The sequence below is a fragment of the Alexandromys fortis genome, unplaced genomic scaffold, assembly GCF_014885135.2.
Source record: "Alexandromys fortis isolate MF-2015 unplaced genomic scaffold, M_Fortis_MF-2015_v1.1 scaffold_20, whole genome shotgun sequence".
NCBI lineage: Eukaryota > Metazoa > Chordata > Mammalia > Rodentia > Cricetidae > Alexandromys > Alexandromys fortis.
Window position 1 is genome coordinate 14,286,650 of NW_026067903.1, and position 19,967 is coordinate 14,306,616.

Here is a 19,967-nt window from a genome sequence, read left to right on the forward strand (position 1 = left end):
TTACAAAATAAGACCTCTCTTGGCCATCTTAAAGAGAAGTAAGGCTACTGATTTTTTTAATAGTAATGGATCATTTATTGTCCAACTCTCTTTCCTGTTCCATAAAGAGAAAAAAAAAAGGTCTTAATTATCATTCGATCAAGTCTTATATAAATATATAGTACCCGGAAACAGATCTAGATTCCTACTACAGCTGGTACCCTGGTTAGCTTTTTGTCAACTTGACCCTATCTGGAGTTATCTAGGAAGAGAAACTGCAATTGAGAAAATGCCTTTCTCAGATTGCTTATAGGAAAGTTTGGGAAGGCTTTTTCCTGATTAATAGTTGATGTGTGAGGACACAGAGCACTGTAAGTAAGCCAGTAAACAGTGTGCCTCCAAGATCTCCACTTCAGTCTCTGCCTCTGGGTCACTGCCCTAAGTTCACTTCATGAGGGACTATTACTGGGAAGTGGTAATCAATAAACCCTTTCCCTCCATGTAGCTTTCATCCATAGTGTCTTTATCATAGCAACAGTAAGCAAGGACTTTGGATGAAAGAGATTTTATTGCTTAATAAATACCCAAAATAGTGTTGAGTCCTGCCCAAAGCACAAGTGTTTGATTGTTTTTACATAATCTACTCTGTAGTTCTGGGAACAAATTGGCTGAATTTTATGGGAGGAATAAAGGAAGAAGCACAGAGGGCCAAAGGACTCGGGGTTTAAATTGGGTAGCACTGCAAGTCCTTCACTCAAACCTGTTGCTATGGAGATAACTAGTATAATAATTCATCTTCGCAGATTGCTCATCAGAGAAGACTTTGGAAAAACTCTCAGAGGTTATTCCAGGGTGGAAACTTAAAAATCAATTTGGTCTAATCTTCTATTAGCCACCTTGTTTAATTTAGAAATATTTGGCAACAACCTTAAATTGAGAAGAAAAGTAAAGAAACATATATTACTATTTTTTTACTTCTTTCCATCTTAAATATTACCATAGTAAAAGAAGTAAATTTTAGGACGTATCTCACAATTATCTTCAAGCAGAGCATCAAAGGACACTTAAAATTTTTAATCAACACATGCCGCTCTTTTATTTCCATGCTCACTGAAGCACCAACCTCTCATATTATGTTTGGTATTTCTCTTCCTTATTGGTTCCTTGCGTAGCCTGATGTGAGTGCCCACAGCCTCAGTGCCCACTATTCTCTTTGCTGTTTCCCCCTTCTCACCAATAGCAAAGCCTTCAGGACACACCTGCAGGTCTACCATTTGTCTCGTGTCTCTCACAGATTCCCAGCATGCTTTGCCAGCAGTCATCTACCAGGATCTATCACAGGAGAGCTTTTCTATCTGACAAGCAACTCCTTTGTGGCATTTGAGCAGTCACTTTCCTAACGACAGATTCTCAGTCGTCTATTTCTTTCCGAGATGGCCCTGTGCACTCCCTTTGCCAACACCTGTTTTTAGTAGAGGAACATAAAAATAAAGTGAAGAATATGGAAACCAGGGAAGACTGACATTTTTTTATTGGTGTCTTCACACCTAAAATGGAGCCAATGCGGTATAGGCAATTGCTTCAATGTGATAAAACATTTTAACTAAATATGATGATTAATAGCAGTTGATGAATTCTGTGTTGTTCCTATCAATCATATGACATCATCTTTTCTGAACAGGTTTGTCTCATTAGTATGGTCTGTTTATGGCCTTAGTCATATGACTCACTTGGCTTAAAAACCTTGCATAGGTTCTCATTACTTGCCAAATTTTGTACATACCCTGATATTCTATATACCAATATCCATATCCCAATATCTCCAATAGCTTTGCAACATTACTTCTCTCTACTCAACTATAAATATGTACTATATATGTATAGATATATAAATATATATGTAATGAAATCACACTTGTACAGACTGTTTTCTGGAGGCAATGGTACATGTTCTTTCTTCACTGTAGTTTTTATTACTATCCATCTGGACCCCTTAATATCTTTGCCTCCTTTCCTCTGAACATTGCTATGGAAGCCTCTTGGTAGTCAGTCTATTGGTGAGTGTTCTCCTTTCCACCACCTTGTGAATGTATCGTTTTCATTGAAACCTTATAAAGTTAGCCCATGCTCCCATTCTTACATCTTATTAATAGTCCATTTAATTGATTATATTAACTTCAATTCCAACACATTTCATGTGCATGGTGTCTTTTCATCTGGACATCTCATACACCATGCTGAGACTTGCTGAGCATAATAGATCGCTAGATTTATATTTTATACCCTTAATGCCATAATGAAAGTAATGGTTACATTTTTATGTTATCATCTAAATAAACTAGGTGATGGTATTATAAACTATGATATTAACACCTACTTTATAATTTTTAAGTCTTTCTAGATTTTATTGTTATCTCTAAGACTAATTTGTTGCAGACCAGTTTTAAAACCAAATTTATAATTTTATTTTTCAGTTACAGTTTGTAGAATTATCTATCTTCCTTTATAAATAGATAGTCGATAGATATCAGATAGAATACATAAATTTCCATACTAAGCTCTTCAGTTTCCCCAAATTGCAACCCTACTTGTTCTTTCTGGCCAGAGACTCTCAAGGCAACTCACAGTAACCTATCAGGCTGGCATTGGTCCAGTGAATCCAAATAATGTTCTTAAAGAACGAAATGCGCCTGTCATAAAAGAAGTGTGGCCATTGGTCTAAATCTCAAGGAGTCTTGTCCACTTACTCCACTGTGAGACCAAGCATTATTTTCCTACATGGACCTTTGGCAACATAGTTATAGTTAACTGTTCTTAAAATCATATAATATGACAAACAAATCCAATATTCTTGGTAAATCTTGTGTGTTCTCTCTTAGAACTTACAGATAGCTTGGAGCGATGCATGAACATATTAAAGTTTTCTCTCTGATTAAATTTGCTAAGGAATTAAAACTAAAGACCATTCATCTGGTAGACTGAAATACACAATTTGCTTTGGGACATATAATAAAATACTGTCCAGACACTCCCCTGTACTAGTACAATACTGTACAGAGGTCAAACAGGCAATCTATAACTGCAAGCAAGTGAAGAGCTGAGGGGTTCTTTGCTTCAAGGCTCAAAAGTGATTTTTAAAGATAAAAAATAATTCATTACCAGAACAATAAAATTTTTGGAGACAAAGTTAATACCCCTAAGCATGGCCTAGCTCTTTAACTGACCATAGGTCACTAGCTCTTCCCTGAGTAGCTTCAGGTTAGGTGCTTTTTTTTTTTTCACTTTTATTTCTTGTTTAAAATGAAGTTCTCTTCAAAATTAGCAAGAGATTTGATGAATTTAAGTACATAATTACTTAGAAGAGGCAATCATGGAGATACGGACATAAAATTGAAGAGAAATAAAGAGAATCTTCTAAAGAAGGCAGTAATGACAGCTGGGATGGCGGTGTGTGCCTTTAACTGCACCAATTCAGAGGTGAAGACAGAAAGACTGGACACTCCAAGTTTAACTGGGCTATATAATCTGTCCCTATTTGAAATGAGCAAACAAAATACCACATGGAACTTGATAAACTCCTTTCCTTCCAACCTGAGCAGAAGAATGAGTCCTTCAGGGAAGTAAGTTCCATGTGTGCAATCCAAGCTGGAAGCCCTATGAGCTCAGCGACGAGCCTTTTTTCACCTCCTCCTCCTTCAGCACAAGGAATTCACAGAGTAACAATGATTCATAGTTCCCCAGCAAGAACAGTTTGAAACGGGGAGGTCATGAGTGGTGCATGTGTTTTTCTTATTTCTTTTGCATGCCAGCTTGGTAGTTTAGAATCAATTTCCCTTTAATGCTGAAATTCTAGCATATGAGGGGAAAACTAATTTTCCACATCAGATTGATTTAAGCCCTGTATAATTTCTGCTGTTTTCAGGAGATGGTAAATCAGTTTGAATAGACAGATTAACAGCTACTCACTAGGTAATTGCTGCCTTGTTTTAAGGGAGTGTGGTAACTACATACCTGTACAGTTGTGTCTTACAAATGAATTTTTATCTTGGCAGTAAGGGTACCAAGCAGTGGATCTGGCAACTGATGCACAGTTGGTATTGCAGTGTGTTGAGACATAAAAGTACAAGAGCGCTTCATATTGCTGGGGGGGGAAAAAACTTTTATTTTTATACTTAGGCCACTTTGGTAGTTTCTAATTTACAAGATGAACAGAGGTAGCATGAAACAGAAAGAAAAAACAAACAATCAAACAAAAACAACAACAACAAAACAAAACAAAACTATGAACCATCAGTTCAGCATTCCCTCCTAGGCATGGGCATGGTTTTCAGGCACCAACTAAAATTTTGAATAATTATTTTGAGATTATAACATAGTTAGATCATTTTCTTCTCTCCTTTCCCTCCCTCCAAACCCTCCAATTTATGCCTCTTTTCATTCAAATCCATGGTCTTATTTCATTAATTGCGCGCACACACACACACACACACACACCCTGGTCAGTATGTATAACGTTACTTGTGCTAGTGTTTTCTGGGCTGACCATTCAGTGTTATATAGCCAATAGTGAGCTCTTCCTGGCTAAGACTGTCTCTCCCACTCTCCCTATCGCTTAGTTGCCTGTGGTTCTTTGTATGGGAATGAGGACCTTTGGGGTACCCCTCCTTTCTCCATCCACATTAACATGCCTATCAGTACTATCCTTTTTCAGCTCCTGTTTATACAGCCACTTTCCTGAGACTACTATTACCATCTAATATTTCTAGAAAACACAGATTCACAGCAAACTTACCATTCCTCTGGTCTTATATTCTTTCTTCCGCCTCTTTCACTATGTTCCCTGAGGTGTGGGGACTTAGATGTGGGAGTAGTATTGTAGATGTGCCCTGCACTCTGTTTGGCTATGGTTTTGTGTAATAGTCTCTTTCTGTTGCAGCTCCTTTTGGATACCACTTGCACACGCTCAGGTATCTCAAGTACAATTGCTGTCATCCTCTCCTCCCCAGGGCATTTTCTGTCACATACTGGAGCTCAGGATGTAGCACCGTGGACAGTTTTCTTTGAAATCTGTCTTCATTTTGTAATTCTGAAGCATCCTTGACTTTTCCGTCCAATCAGCCATGGGACTGAGCAGCCCCCTTCCTAAGTCGATTTGGAACCCATCCACTTCCTATACCACCTGCTGTGATTCTTGTTGTCCACCTCAGTTGCATGATGAAGATCACCAAAGGCCTCTTGGAGTAATTTCCTTCACTCTGTTCTTCAAAGTTCAAGTATAACACTTAAAATATAATAAATTCCCCGGGTTTAAAATAAATCCATCAAGACAGGTATATGAATCACTGTTCCATGATGACCTCATCCTGTATGTGTCCTCCTCCTGCATTCAGTGACCTCTACTCATACCTAACTTTGACTCTGTCTACTCAGACACTGCCTTTGGGTGCCCTAGTTAGCTTTAACTCTGAACTTGACACAGTCAAGAGTCCTGAGAGGCGGGAATCCCAAGCGAGGGATTACCGAGATCAGATTGGCTTGTGTGCGTGACTGCAAAGAATTTTTCTGATTGTAAATTGAAACAGGACAGATCAGCCCACTGAGGACGGCACCATTGCTGCAGAGATGGTCTTGGGCTCTATGAGAAAGCTATCTCTACATTTGCCGAGCATGTGAGCCAGCCAGCAAGCAGCGTTAGTCCATGATTTATGTCCTGGAATTCTAGCTTCAGTTCCTACTCTGACTTCTCTCAGTGATGGGCTATGACCTGGAAGCATAAACCAAATAAATCCTTTCCTTCCCTAAGCTACTTTCTGTCAAGATATTTTATCCGGACTATAGAAAGGACACTAGAATGCGGTCATATCCTATTCCTAGGTCTTCCAGTAAGTGGTTTGTTTGCTGAATGAATGAATTCCAGAAGTACCACTAAGGTGGGAAAATGATTTGATATTACAGTGTCTATGGCTCTTTAGATTTTGATATGAGCACAGATGGATATATTTCTTAATGGATTAAAATATAATCATCAAAGAATAGCAAATCATCTTTGATAAAAAATAGTTTTTATATTATTAATAAACCTGGAAATGCTGGATTCTGCCCTATTACTTTTATATCACCGGTGGACTGGGTATCTGTCTCAGTAAATACAATTGATCTAAGACTTCACCAATTCACAGTGCAGCACAGCAGAACATCAGTGGGGGCAGGGGCTGTCCCTGGTGTTGTGACTGGTTCTTGGGCACTTACTCCTCAAGCTGATTGCCTTGCCCAGCCTGAACACAGGGGGGGGGGGTATGGCAGCTTGATGTGCCATGCTTTGCTGAGGCCTGCCCCTTTCTGAACAAATATGGAGGAGAGATGGATTGAGGGGTGTTGGAGGGGAGGTAGAAGGAGGGAGTGGAAGGAGAGAAGGGAGGAGAGGGTGTGGTTGGGATGTTAAATCAAAACAAAACAGAACAGAAATTCTGTTGATCTCCCTTGGCTTAAAAACTGCTATTATGTTTTATTTGTTTGCTTTATTAGGGTATAGATTATTGCTAGGCAAGTCAGTAATTGAGTATTGTGGATTCACCAAGAAATAGTATGCAAGTGACCATCTTTATCCTATTTAGGATAAGTGCAAGTCACTGCAGGATGTCCTAGCCAGGAGTCTCAGGCTCTCAGTCAACTGTAGACCCTAAGTCAATCAATACCTGGCACCCTGGAAACCTTTAGACTACAATTAATTGTAATAGAATAGCTAGCCTCTGTTTCTGCTCCTAAGTGGAATGAATATGGTCATACCATGTTCCACATGTAAATACACACATGCACACATGCCCGTGCATACATATACACATAAACATATCTATTATTTTAATGAGTCACCATCAATATCTGTAATCTTAGAAACTCACACTATTGAAATTAGATCTAGCCAGAACAGACAAAAGAGTGAGTTAGAAAAAAATAGCATAATAGGATGATTGACAAGTGCTTTGGGAGATGGAAAAGCAGAGGTAGGGCGGGTATTTGAAGGAGTCATTCAGATGGTGAGATTTAATATAGGATTAGTGGTGGTGGTATGATCCTTGCAGGGTCCGAGGACAAGGAGGAGGGATAGCTAATAAGGTAGGAGCAACATTGGATAAGCCGTGAAATGAGAGCCTGACTGGAGTACTGGACAAGATCACGGTCAGGAGGCCAATAGTGAGAATGGAGAGCATCCAAGTTAATCCTTGATGCAAGGATTTTATCACAGCCCACTTTAAACAGTAAATATTATATTCTCTTAAAAATGAGATATTCTGTTTTCTTCTAAACAGTGTGTCTTTTAAAAACATTAAGTAGTGGCACCTATTTCCCAGCTGATCGTTGCTATGGCTACCCACCTTGATTTTGAACATTAGTTTCTGATACAGACCCAAAAGTAAAACAATTGTCCCTCTTAGCTCACCATTGCCATCTAGTGGTTAGTATACGCAGTGAGCACACATTCTGACCACAGTGGCCCGCAGAGAAGGGCAGGGAAGAAAGGTGTCTTTCCCCCAATATTACTAAACGAAAAGGCATTCTGAGACCATGACAAGGACATGAAGTCTCTCACTGTACAAAATTTCTCTTGCATTGGCTTATATACAGTCAAAATCAGAAAATAGTAGACAGTATAGCAATAGATTTAGGAAATTTATTTCCAAGGTCCTCGGTGCAGCTGAAGAAAATTTGAAATGGAAAGCACTGAAAATAAGAGACATATGATGTCAAAAGTAAAAGTTAATAACTGACAACATACTGGAAAAGAACTTGGATGTGTCAATGGAACAAAACATATTCAAATGCAATAGTCATGTTAGATAAACTATTCTCAGAACCCTTAAAAATACACTAGTTATATATAGTATTTAATTATGCAATATATTCAAATCTTGTAGACTTTAACAGTTATTCTAACTTTCCATGTAAATGTATTCTATAATTATTGGTGGTTGTATTTAATAAATAAAATAATTATCTATTAACAATGTTGTCCAAAAATGGTATCTATCTAAATCTGTCTTAACAACATTAAATGAAACTGAAAACCCAGTCCTCATTCCCACCAACCATATTTCTGGTACTCCATAGTCAAATTTGGTTAGTAGCCACTGCACAAGACAGTGAAAATGAGGGGCATGTCTATCATCACATAAATTTCTAGGTGGATATTTTTGCTCAGTAAAAATGATTTAACAGATATAGTTTGGGTACCTACTGTATGCTAAGCACCTGTGCTGTTCATTATAACAGACAAAAGAAATAAACGAAGCAATTTTAGCATTCTAAAATGTATCGTCTTGGAGGTGGTACATGCACCGCTAAATGCCTTCAGTCCACTGTGAGAGATGCTAAATTGATATAGCCAGTGGCCAAGGCACTGAGTGGGGCTTTGTGGAAAAATGAACACTTAACCACAAAGCAAATATGTTTTATTTTAATTGCAACACTTGTACTTTTAAGAAAAGATTAAAGGAAAGTTAGACTAAAGCCAAGAGACCCGGAGCAGTCCTCATGATGCCAAGGAGGTGGAGTGGAAAAGTCACAAGAAGTGGCTGTAGGAGTCAGAGGGATTTCAAGCATACTGAGAATGTGGAGGAGGATGGAAGAGGGGAGGAAGCTTTAGAAAGAGAATACCAAAGTCAGATTTTAATAAAGATGCCTAGTGTTCTACACCCCTAGCTCCATCCTCTGAGGGAGAATATTGAGGGACAGATGATGCCAACAGGTCGCCTTTGAGATACCCAAGCACATCTAGTTGCTATCACAGCTCAGGTGGTATATTTAAACCAAGCTCAGGAACGAAACCAGAGCTGGAGAAAAGAGATCTGTATGACTTTTTTCTCCTTTTATATGCTACCTATATTAACCTTGGATTCAAAATTGCCTATGCTCATCCATCAAAAAAGGAAAGTGAGATTTACATTTACCAGAGAGATTATTTGAAGTAAGATATATAGAGGATCGAGAAGGATGAGTGGGGGATATTTGGATATGAACATTAATTCTCTGAGGCTAATGCACTGGAAAGTAAATTAGAGCCATTATAGATTAAAGTTGCCCTGGGCATCCTTTCATCATAGTGAGCACACTTACCTTGGTCCTTTCAAGCCCGCAGAGCCATGGGAGAGTTTCAAGCAGTGAGCTCGCATCTCTAGGCATAGTTCCTCAGCCCAGACAGCAGGAATCGTCCTTGAACTCCATGTCCTCTTCGCTGCACAAATCATTTAGTTACCTCCTGAGTTTGCTTTGTGGCTCCAATGGTTTGGCTCTGCAGTCCAGCCATCATTTCCTACAGTCATCATAACGCTTTTGCTTTAGCTTCCCGGAAGGTCTTTGCATCTAGTCTACATGAAAGCAAATTAATCTTAAGGTGGAAAAGTTAATCGTGTCATCCTCTGCCTGAATACTTGCGCCCCCATCACCTATGGTGTTGCTCTGTCTTCTCACACCAGTGCCCAGCTTTTGTCCATTCTATCATCCTTCATGTCCCATTGGCATTCATGGCGTTTGCACGCATGGCTTCTTCTGCCTGGAGTGGTCACGGTGGCCATCTCGATCAAATGTGACTTCTTTTAGATCCTTTAGATTTTAGATTGAAATGGGATCCTCTATTTACTGTATGAAATGTTTTTCCTAATTTGTAGCTCATTTTTCCTCAGCTGTCTCCCCTACACTAAAGAACCATAAAGCTGTCTGCTCTCCTTCTGCACTCTTAGTTCTCTTTAGCACAGGCTAGACAGAAATCAATGAGCTAGGACAGAATAAGTCCTTCGATAAGTGGCCACAGTAGAGAGGAGGATTAAGGGTGGGAGGTACAGATGTTTAACCTAATGTTTTCAGTTATGGGGGAAAGTGTGATATGTCGATGGCAGAGTTCAGACATACAGGGAGAAGAGAGAAATAGTGACAAAGATGAGGGTAAGTCTTGAGTATCAGCAAATTGATTTTGTTGTTTTTGTTGTTCTTGTTTGTTTTACTTTTGATAAGCAAATAAAAAGCAGACTCAGCGCTTTGATCTGCCATCACGAGGGGCTGGAACTGGGTGTGGTGGTACATGCCTTTAATAACAGCATTAGGCAAGCAAAGACACACAGATCTTTGTAAGTTTAAAGTGGTTTATTTTTCCTTCCTGGTGGGGTGACCTCCTCTTAGGAGACAAAAAGTTGGGTCTCTGGCCAGCGTGTGGGAAATTTATGGAGGCAGCAGGAGACAGATGCATGTGATTTTCATGAGTTGGGGGCCTAGACGAGGTAGCGATTAAAGTCTCACAGCTTGCTTCTGGGGGTGAGGAACTATGGCTACTTACCGGTTGTGGCTGCAGAAAGTGGTACCCCAGCTGTTAATTGAGCTGCATGGGGAAGGAAACGTGCTGAAAGGTTGTGCCACCTTACTTAAGTTTGACATCTTTGGGATGAGTTATTTTGCTTCTTTGTATGTATGATGCACATTCATTCTATGTGTCCCTCCCATTCCCACAGCCAATTTAAGGATAAAAAACCATCTTTGAGTCCCAGGAAAGAACCCTGATTCTGTGTAACATGTCCCTGTGTAACAGGTGGTGTTTTTAAGGGGTCAGAGAGACATGGTTTTAATCCTGATGGGATAAGGTCAGGATACCCTGGCTAAATGACTCTTTTTCCATTTAGTGACCCCATCTACATTTATTTTCTCATCTAGAGTTAACATGCAATAAATGGAGTGTTTGAATTCTGAAAAAAAAAAAAACAAGTTTATTTGCCTCTTCAACTTTATTTTCCCATGTGGTATATTAGAATGGTGTGCAACTCTTATTCATAGTTGGGGAAATTAAATGGATCCAGGAATGTGAGATTCTAAATAAGGCTTATTTTAAAAGGCTACAATTGTTACTAATTTTGAAATTATCTAAAGAGAGCTTTGCATTGATGATCATGCAGAGAGCATTCAGAAGATGGATCCAGGAAAACACCACAAGTAATCGGTGGATGCCAGAGAAAAAATAGCTAAGATCCTGGAGAAAGGAATTCCCCAGAAAAGGAATAAATCCAAGTCTGCAGAGCTGCGGAAAAGTTCAGTGAGTTCAGACTGAGATAAGCCTAGCAGCACAACATTGATGAGATGAAGAAGATGCCATTCAGACATAGGTTAAAGAAAGAAAAATCAGCCACCAAATCTTCCATGGTGCAAAGACCTCATAGAATGAAAACAATAGCGTTGTGCTTCAGTGAGAATCTAGAAAAATGCATACACACTATCTCAGAGGCAGAAGAATATCACGAATAACAAAGAAGGTATTCGGAAAGCCCAAGGAAACTGGGGATGCATTAGGACTGTAGGATCCAAACTTTACTGATTCCTCCACCTTGCCTACCACCACAAGGGGACCTCTTCTTTTTAGCGACAGTGCCTCATCTGTAAAGGAGATAGAAGAGAGGTGGCCTGTGCTGACAGGTGCAGTTCTGAAACATCACTCTTTGAAAAGAAAATACAGCCTAAGGATCTAATGTGTGGAACTTTATTCTTCATCAACTAAATACGGAAATGTGAAATAAGTTCATGAATTCTGAAGTAGAAAGTACAATGTTTGATGAATCTCACTATTTCATGATTTATAATACAGACCTAGCAGGTTGTACTTATGTATTTATATATACATATATGCGTGTAACAATAATTAATGGATAAAGAGACAAATTTGAAAAAAAAACAGGGAGAGGTATGAGATAGGAGGTGTGGATGGAGAAAGGGGATAGAAGAAAAGATGTAACTATATTATAATCAAAAAATAAAAGAAGTAATTGAAATAATATTTCATTTGTGGATATATTATTTTTACTTTTTTGTCCCTTTTTTCTTTTTTCTATCTTTTTTTTGCTTCGTTTGTTGTTTTTTTGTTGTTGTTGTTTTTGTTTTTCAAGACAAGGTTTCTCTGAGTAATAGTCCTAGCTGTCCTGGAACTAGATTTGTAGATCAAGCTGGCCTCGAACTCATAGAGATGCACCTGCCCCTGCCTCCCGAGTCCTGGACTTAAAGGTGCGCACCACCCTTGCCTGGCTCTTTTCTGTTTCTTTGCTTTGTAAATAAATTGAGATTAAAAAAGCAGTAAGGCATAAAGATCAAATCAACATGCTTACATAAAACAAACTATGACTACCATGGCTATTCCTGTATGAAGAAATAAAATATATCTTGGGCTGTGGATATAGCTCAGTGGTAGAACAGTTGCCTAGTATTGCTAGACTTATATGTGTGTGTGTGTATGTGTGTGCTTGTGTGCATATGCATGTGCATATTTCTCAGACCATTAACAATGTCAAAACAACTGGTTTATTGGAAAATTAACATCTGTAGTTTCAAGTTTGTAAGATTTTTCACTAATGTTCTTAAATGTGTCCATTTATTTGAAAACCCCATTGACTCTTCAATTAAAACATGTACATAAGAAGCTATAAAGAATCCGTGAGGGTTTAAAGACTGTTAAATGAGACCCGGTGGTTTCTTTATAAGCACATCTCTAACATGTCAGTAAATCCTATTATTTACAGACAGGGAAGAACTCTGCATTTAGATGCATTTGATGAATGTTTTGTGCCAACATTTGAGAGCATAAACTCTGCTAACATTCATAAGTCTGTGTCTTCAATTCCAGCACCTTATGAAATATGCCCAGAGGATTATCTGATATCCATGGTGTGGAAAAGAACTCCCGCAGGAGACCTGGCATTCAATCAATGTCCACTGAATGCCACAGGTACAGTAAGAGGACCCATCCAACCCCAATAATGCTTATAGCCCTGAACTGTATGCTATGTTTGCTTAGTAAGTTGTGTCTCTGTCCTTGCTCTATAAATAAGTCTGTCCAATAAGCAGTTGATGGAGCGATTTTAGCAAAATGCTTCATAAATGGAGTCGAAGAAGAGATTTCAAAAACGCTGCTGATGCGTTGCTTCCTCACTATGACTCATGAATTACAAAAATATTCAAAAGAATTTCACGTGCATGTTTCCTAAAGCAAGAAAGAAAACGCATAAACCCAGCTTGTAGTCTGCCTCCCAATGCTTTGCCTTCCAGCATCCTGCGATAAAGCTTCTCTCTGTTCTTTGTGACACGCAGGCACCACTAGCAGACGCTGCTCTCTCAGTCTTCATGGAGTGGCCTTCTGGGAACAGCCGAGCTTTGCAAGATGCATATCCAATGAGTACAGACACTTGCAGCATTCAGTAGGTGCAAAGCCAGCTTTAGTACTTGCTCTGTTTATTTTTTCCTAATTATCAGAATGTGAGAATTTAACCTTCTGTTGTATAATCAAATCAGTAAAAAAAAAAAAAAAAAATCTCTGAAGAAATGCCCCAAGGAAAAAGGGATGTGATCGTAAGCTGATTTCTGTGACTCTGAGCTAAATTGTTTTGTTCCTTGAGCTTGGGTTTTTATAGATCCTGGCAATTTAAGTGAAAATATTCCTTGTCTGAGGGGAGAAAGACCGGAGCCAAATCGTTCTCAGTTTCACATGTAAGATTTCAGCGGTGTATCAGGATGGATTCAAGTATTCATTAAATACTGCACTACTATTTTACAACCTGTACATCTGCTAATTAAATATCTTTTACTTTTCAGTAATTGGAGAATGACAAGGCTGTGTTACTTAGATATTCAATTTCTCATGCAGTTTAAAATATAGAGAGCGTGGTGGTTTGTTGCACCACAGAAACTTAATTAATCACAAAAGATTATACGGCAAAATTTTCTAAAAATGGCCCTTTGCCTCAGACACCATTGAATTATTAACGGAATGTAATATTCAAAATAGTATTCACATTCCTGTGTTTTAAATTCCAGAATCTTATGAAATATGCCCAGAGGATTTTCTGATGGTGATGGTGCATAATATTTTTGAGCACAGATAAATTTTGCTTGGTCTTTCTCAAGTGCAAGTCATTGCTGTATTCAGAGGCTGCTATCATTTCAGCCTGGCAACATGAAGTCCTCCACACACAGGCAAGGAGAACACTGTGGAAAATAGAAAGGAAAAAAAAAAAACAGGAAGCCAACACAGTGATGTTAAGAGCCCCCATGCTCTCCTGGGTTTATGTTTGCTTTTCATGTTCTCGCTGTCAATCAAAAACCACATAGTGAAAATTTTCTTTCTTTTGTATGAAAATAATAGCTTAGGCAATAACTGCACCAACTAAGTAGAATTGGTTCTTATTCAGTTACCAGAAAAACAAAAGACTCATTTTAGAAAATCTAAAACCAAATGCAATCACATATCAAATTGGAACTTATCATTAATGTAATTGATAATCATTTCAACACATATAGTCTTATTTCTTTCATTGTGTATACAAATGTGTGTTTATATGTATACACAAATGAATTATTGGCTATATGGGGCTTTATTTTATTATAAATATACATTCACATGTTACATAAATATATAATAGAAAAATACAATTTTTTATATTTTCTACATAACCAGATAAATGTCAATTCTGTTGCTGATTTGTTATATAAAGGTATTAGATAGCATTTAGTGTAGAAATTTTTAAATGTAGATTGTGTGCATGTATATATAAAGCATACATATATGTATATACATATACACATATGCATTTATACATAATAGAAAGAGATTATATATAGCTTAATTTTTCACATAAAATGTAAGGAATAATATGTAAACTATCTTCTAATAAGATCTATCACTGATTCAGACTGCAGAATTATAAACTGATGTAACTTAGTAAAAGCAGTGTGAGCGAGAAAGATGCCATGCAATGGAGCTCAGGTGGAGAGGTTTTTTATTGAGGGAAAGTGAAGGGGGAAAAGGAGAAAGGGAGAAAGAGAACTATGGGAGGCAGACAGGGTCCTTTTAAAGCAGAATGCAGGGAACATGCACAGGAGGGGCTCTTCATGGCTACAGCTGAGGACGTAAACCCCAAGATCAGGCCAGTACAGATGCCTGAATACTAACATTAATAACATAATTTTATGTGATTTTTTTTGCCCCTAGTGTTAGATAGCCTACTTTAATCGAATTGGATTTTTTTTATTTCTTTTCATTTGTGTATCTTGGTTTTTATTTTGTTTTCTTTGGTTTGGTAATATTGAGGATTGTTCTCGGGGCATCCTATATTTTAGGCAAATGTTTACCAAAGCACGATATCACCACCTTCTTTTCCTTTTCAACCCAAATATGTCTGTATACAATTTATACAATTCTTATTGTTGCAGTGAATAGAACAGTTGCAGGGATTAAATAAATGATAAGCCAATCCTTGCAATTTAGTTAAGAATAATTATCACTTTTCCATAGAAAGTTTTGCTCTCTGTATTTTTTTTGTTTGTTTGTTTGTTTTTTTTTGGGGGGGGGGTTCGAGACAGGGTTTCTCTGTGGCTTTGGTTCCTGTCCTGGAACTAGCTCTGTAGACCAGGCTGGTCTCGAACTCACAGAGATCCGCCTGCCTCTGCCTCCCGAGTGCTGGGATTAAAGGTGTGCGCCACCATCGTATTTAACTTTTGTGTTGAACAAAGAATGAGTTTATGTTCTTGAGTACAGGTTGTCTAATAATGGAGGCAGACGCACTCAATGAAATAGAAGAAATAAAATTTCAAATTGTGAATCTTGTAAGAACTGCACATTTAAAAAGTTAATATCAATTGTTGGGAATATTCCCCTGATAAGAGAACATCAACTGTGGGTACTCCCTTCTTAGTTAATACAGGAAGTGAAGATCTTCAAGATGCAATCTACTTATGTGAGGCAAAGAATGAGAGTTACATCCCAGGTACAATTGTTCCAAAACCCATTCTCTATCATTAAAGCCACATGAATTACTGAGCTTTTGACTAGAAATCATCTAATCTAGGCTACAGTGTTGTGGGCAGCCCTCAACATAGTCATATGATCACATTCGAGTCTTAGCTTGTTTTTTTACTGAATAGAAGAAGCATCATTTTAGTAATTTTTGGTGTGTGGGAAGGAAGAATCGATGAAATACTTTATATTTCCTATTTGCAAGTTATTATGAAGTCACACAAGTATAGTGAATTAATACCTTTGTTGAAAGAAAATTCAAACTGAGTTTAAAAATCATCCCCCCCCCCAATTTTTTTTAAATACATACATTGCTAACAAGCAGCACCAATAGAGAAATGACAGCTATGAGTTGATAAGGAAGGAAACTGTGAGAGGAGAGGGAAGATAAATGGCACAAGTATTTGACCCATAAATTATGATTGACTACATATATATGAGAACACAAGTAGGTATATATGCATAAATATAAAATCTACACATATGAAAATACACAGACTTGGGTCTGGAGAGATGGCTCAGAGGTTAAGAGCATTGAGTGCTCTTCCAGAGGTCAATTCCCACCAACCACATGGTGGCTCACAACCATCTATAATGTGATCTGGTGCCCTCTTCTGGCCTGCAGGCATACATGTAGAAAGAACACTGTATTCATAATAAATAAATCTTTAAAAAAATACACAGACATAAGATGCATAAGTACACACATACATCATGCTTGCTCATGTCTCATGACTTTCACATCAATGTGTTCCAATTACATAAAATCAAGGATCAATCTGTTTTATCTTTTTTTGTTTTTATTTTTTAGACAGGGTTTCTCCACATCTTTTGGTTCCTGTCGTGGAACTAGCTCTTGTAGACCAGGCTGGCCTCGAACTCACAGAGATCTGCCTGCTCTTGCCTTCCAGGCGCTGGGATTAAAGGTTCGTGCCACCACTGCCTGGCTCGATCTGTGTTTTAAATGGCACTTGTCTACAGTCATCTGCATCCTGCAGAGTCTACTAAGGTCACTGGAGATAGAAGACAAAACAAGTTCTCTAAAGAATCACTCCTGTTGTGTCCCTAATTCCAACTTTGAGAACCAAAGCTTAATAGTGCTTATGATATAAAACAATTGAGAGTCTCACAAACCATAATTACTTTAAAGATGGCATTCTTTCCTCTGAAAGAGTTTATCACTTTCACATTTATTCTTTGATTATTTTTATGCTGTTATATTCATAAAGCTAATTAAATTGTAATCAATTATTTATAATATACTTTGGGTTTATTTAAATTAGGCTTATAGGTTCTAACCTTTCAATGTATACATTACAATGTATACATACGTTGCAAACACATGTAGATAGTGTATCCATATAATGGCTTCATAAATAAGTAATCAAAGTCTAATTTTGAAAATAAATTTGATCATCTATAAATAATAGCTGAGTATGTCTCAATCAATTAATATATATCAATATATTAATTATATACAAGTTATTATAGATGAAATTGAATCATTAATGAGTTTAAAGTATAAAATTGCTGATCAATCATGCTGCACAATTAGTTTGAGTTATTAGAAGGTAAATGCCATATTATTTTAGTTTCCTTTCCCTAATATGGAGCACAATGCTGAGAACAGATAATATAAATCGTGCAAGAATGTTTATTTTCTTATTTACAGCAATCTATATGCAGTCAAAAAGTTCAGATACAACCATTTCATTTGTGATTTTTAATCTTTTGAAAACAATACATCTGCATTTGAAAACAAAGCAGATGCAGTTATTCTAGTCCAATAATTTGTAGAAATATGGAGTAATTGTAGAAATATCATCACATTATGGACTTCTTTAGTCAATTCAGAACAACTCCTGTGAAGTTTGCTTGTACACCCTATGAAATACAAAGTTAAACCCAATCATCAAAATGCTATTGTTTTCTTAAACTTCATAAACACACATGCATACTCTGTTCTTTCTTTTTCAGTCTCCCTTCCTTACACTGCACATACATACACACACATACATACATACAGAGAGACAGACAGACAGACAGACACACACACCTGAAGAAACAGGCATTATAGATATGTCAGAAAAAATATTGCTGCAAAAGAGCATATCTTAAACAAAGGGAATGGAAACAAGCTTACCAAGGATTTTACCACACTTACCAGGGGTTTTTCCTAAATTCATCAGGCAGATAAGTCACTCCCTTTTCTGTGGAGAGAGTGAACGATGGCATGAAAGACTGGAAATGGCTAACCATATTATCCTGGTGAAAGGCCCTCTATACAGAAATCAAAGTTATAGGTATAAATTTTCTCTTTTAGAAGTCGGATCCTGAATTCTCTGGTCCTATTCTTTACAATGTCCTTATACAAGCACACCAACTTTGAAGGAATACTTCATCTGGTCATTGAAAGTTTGACATCCTGGCAAGAGATGTCAAAGAGTTTGAGTCTTGATGTAAGGATGTTTAAAAAGAGCTATAGAGCTAGAGATGAAAAGAGACAGAGAAACCAAGAGATGGGGCAAAGATATACAGAGAAAGAAATTGAGATAGGTTTTGTTATTTTGTCCTCATGTTCTTTATCTACAGCTGAATTTTTCTCCATTGTCACAGCACGAGCATGTGTCACAAATTTGCTAACCACTTCATTTAACAAATTTTCAGCACATTATCTAAGAGAATGTTAGTCTACGTTATTATTAGATATTGATTAAGGGAAAGGAATTAATATCACCATTAGCTTATTATAAATCGAAATTTAGTAAGTCAAATATATGCAAAATTACTGTTTCTATAACAAACATGAAGAAGCCAGGACCAAGGGTTGGCTGGTACAGAAACTAGAACAAATTTTCAATGTTCAAATATGAACCGGGTACTGTAGCATAAGAAACAGGAGCTACCCATCCTATGTTTTATGAATATGTGTTGTACAGAAGCTAGAACATAGCAACTAGCAGAGGAAATGGAGAGGGGGAATCAGTAGTCTTGACCATGGCTGAGCATCATAATCGCATTGAATCAATAAGAGATCACTCAAAAGCCCATTAAATGGCATTGATATTAGTACATACTATACATTCTGCTTTTGTGAACTATTACCAATACTAATTAACACGTTGGTTGACATCCATACCCTTGAATTTCTAGTTTCTTTGCCCTCTCTTGTAGAAATGTGGACACTTGTGTTCTAACTATTTACGACCAAGCACTTGACTGCCTTTTCAGTAACGTTGCCAAATTCTAAGAATTTCCCAAAGTCATAACTTAAAGGACTCAAATAATTATTTCAGTATTCAGCAATGCCAAAGGAAGCTAAAGAGCATAACGTCTTTTAAGATGGGCAGAAGCCCATTTATTTTACAAGAATTCATACAGTAAAGTTTTGGGATTTAAGTTAAAGTATTTAAATCTTGGAACTGTTAATAATTAATATGTCAAATTTTGTAACATTTTTCATGATCTCCTAATAAGTTTTTCATTATTTGATTTTTTACTGTTCCAAAAGAATATAGAATAATTAAGCTGTCAAGATTTTTTCCATACCGACAAAATAGTAAATATGATAGACTTTATGTGTGTCTCAGTAAGTGTTCTATTGCTGTGAAAAGACACTACAACCATGGCAACATTTGGGAGGGGGTGTTCTATTTTTTAATTAATTAATTAATTAAAAGACTTTCTCATTTTGCTTACCAATTCCAGATCCCACTCCCTCCCCCTCCTTTTGCTCCTCCTCCTTCCCATCTTGACTATCACATTCTTTCAAGTTCTCCTCCCCACTCCCCTTCTCCCCTCCTCTTACCATTCTGCCCTCCCTTTTCCCTGCCCCTATGCTCCCAATTTTCTCAGGAGATCTTGTCTATTTCCCCTTCCCAGGGGGATCCATGTATGTCTCTTTTAGGGTTTTTATGTTACTTAGCTTCTCTGAGGTCATGGACTGTAGACTGGTTATCCTTTGTTTTATGTCTAATACCCACTTATGAGTAAGTACATACCATGTTTGTCTTTCTGGGTACGGGTTTACCTCACTCAGGATGTTTTTTTCCCTAATTCCATTCATTTTCCTGCAAATTTCAAGATGTCATTTTTTCATCACTAAATAATACTCCAATGTGTAAATTTCCACATTTTCTTTATCCAGTCTTTGGTTGAGGGGCATCTAGATTGATTC

The 19,967-nt window shown here is 37.5% G+C and overlaps 1 protein-coding gene across 1 annotated transcript in view; it reads left to right on the top strand.

Annotated features, from left to right (window-relative positions):
* Adgrb3 (adhesion G protein-coupled receptor B3) overlaps positions 1–19,967 on the top strand; it is a 709,539-nt gene that overhangs the window by 284,561 nt on the left and 405,011 nt on the right. The window contains exons 7-8 of the mRNA XM_050134810.1: positions 12,626–12,727; positions 13,090–13,196. Coding sequence (XP_049990767.1) covers positions 12,626–12,727; positions 13,090–13,196 — 209 coding nt within the window. The remainder of the gene's footprint in view (positions 1–12,625; positions 12,728–13,089; positions 13,197–19,967) is intronic.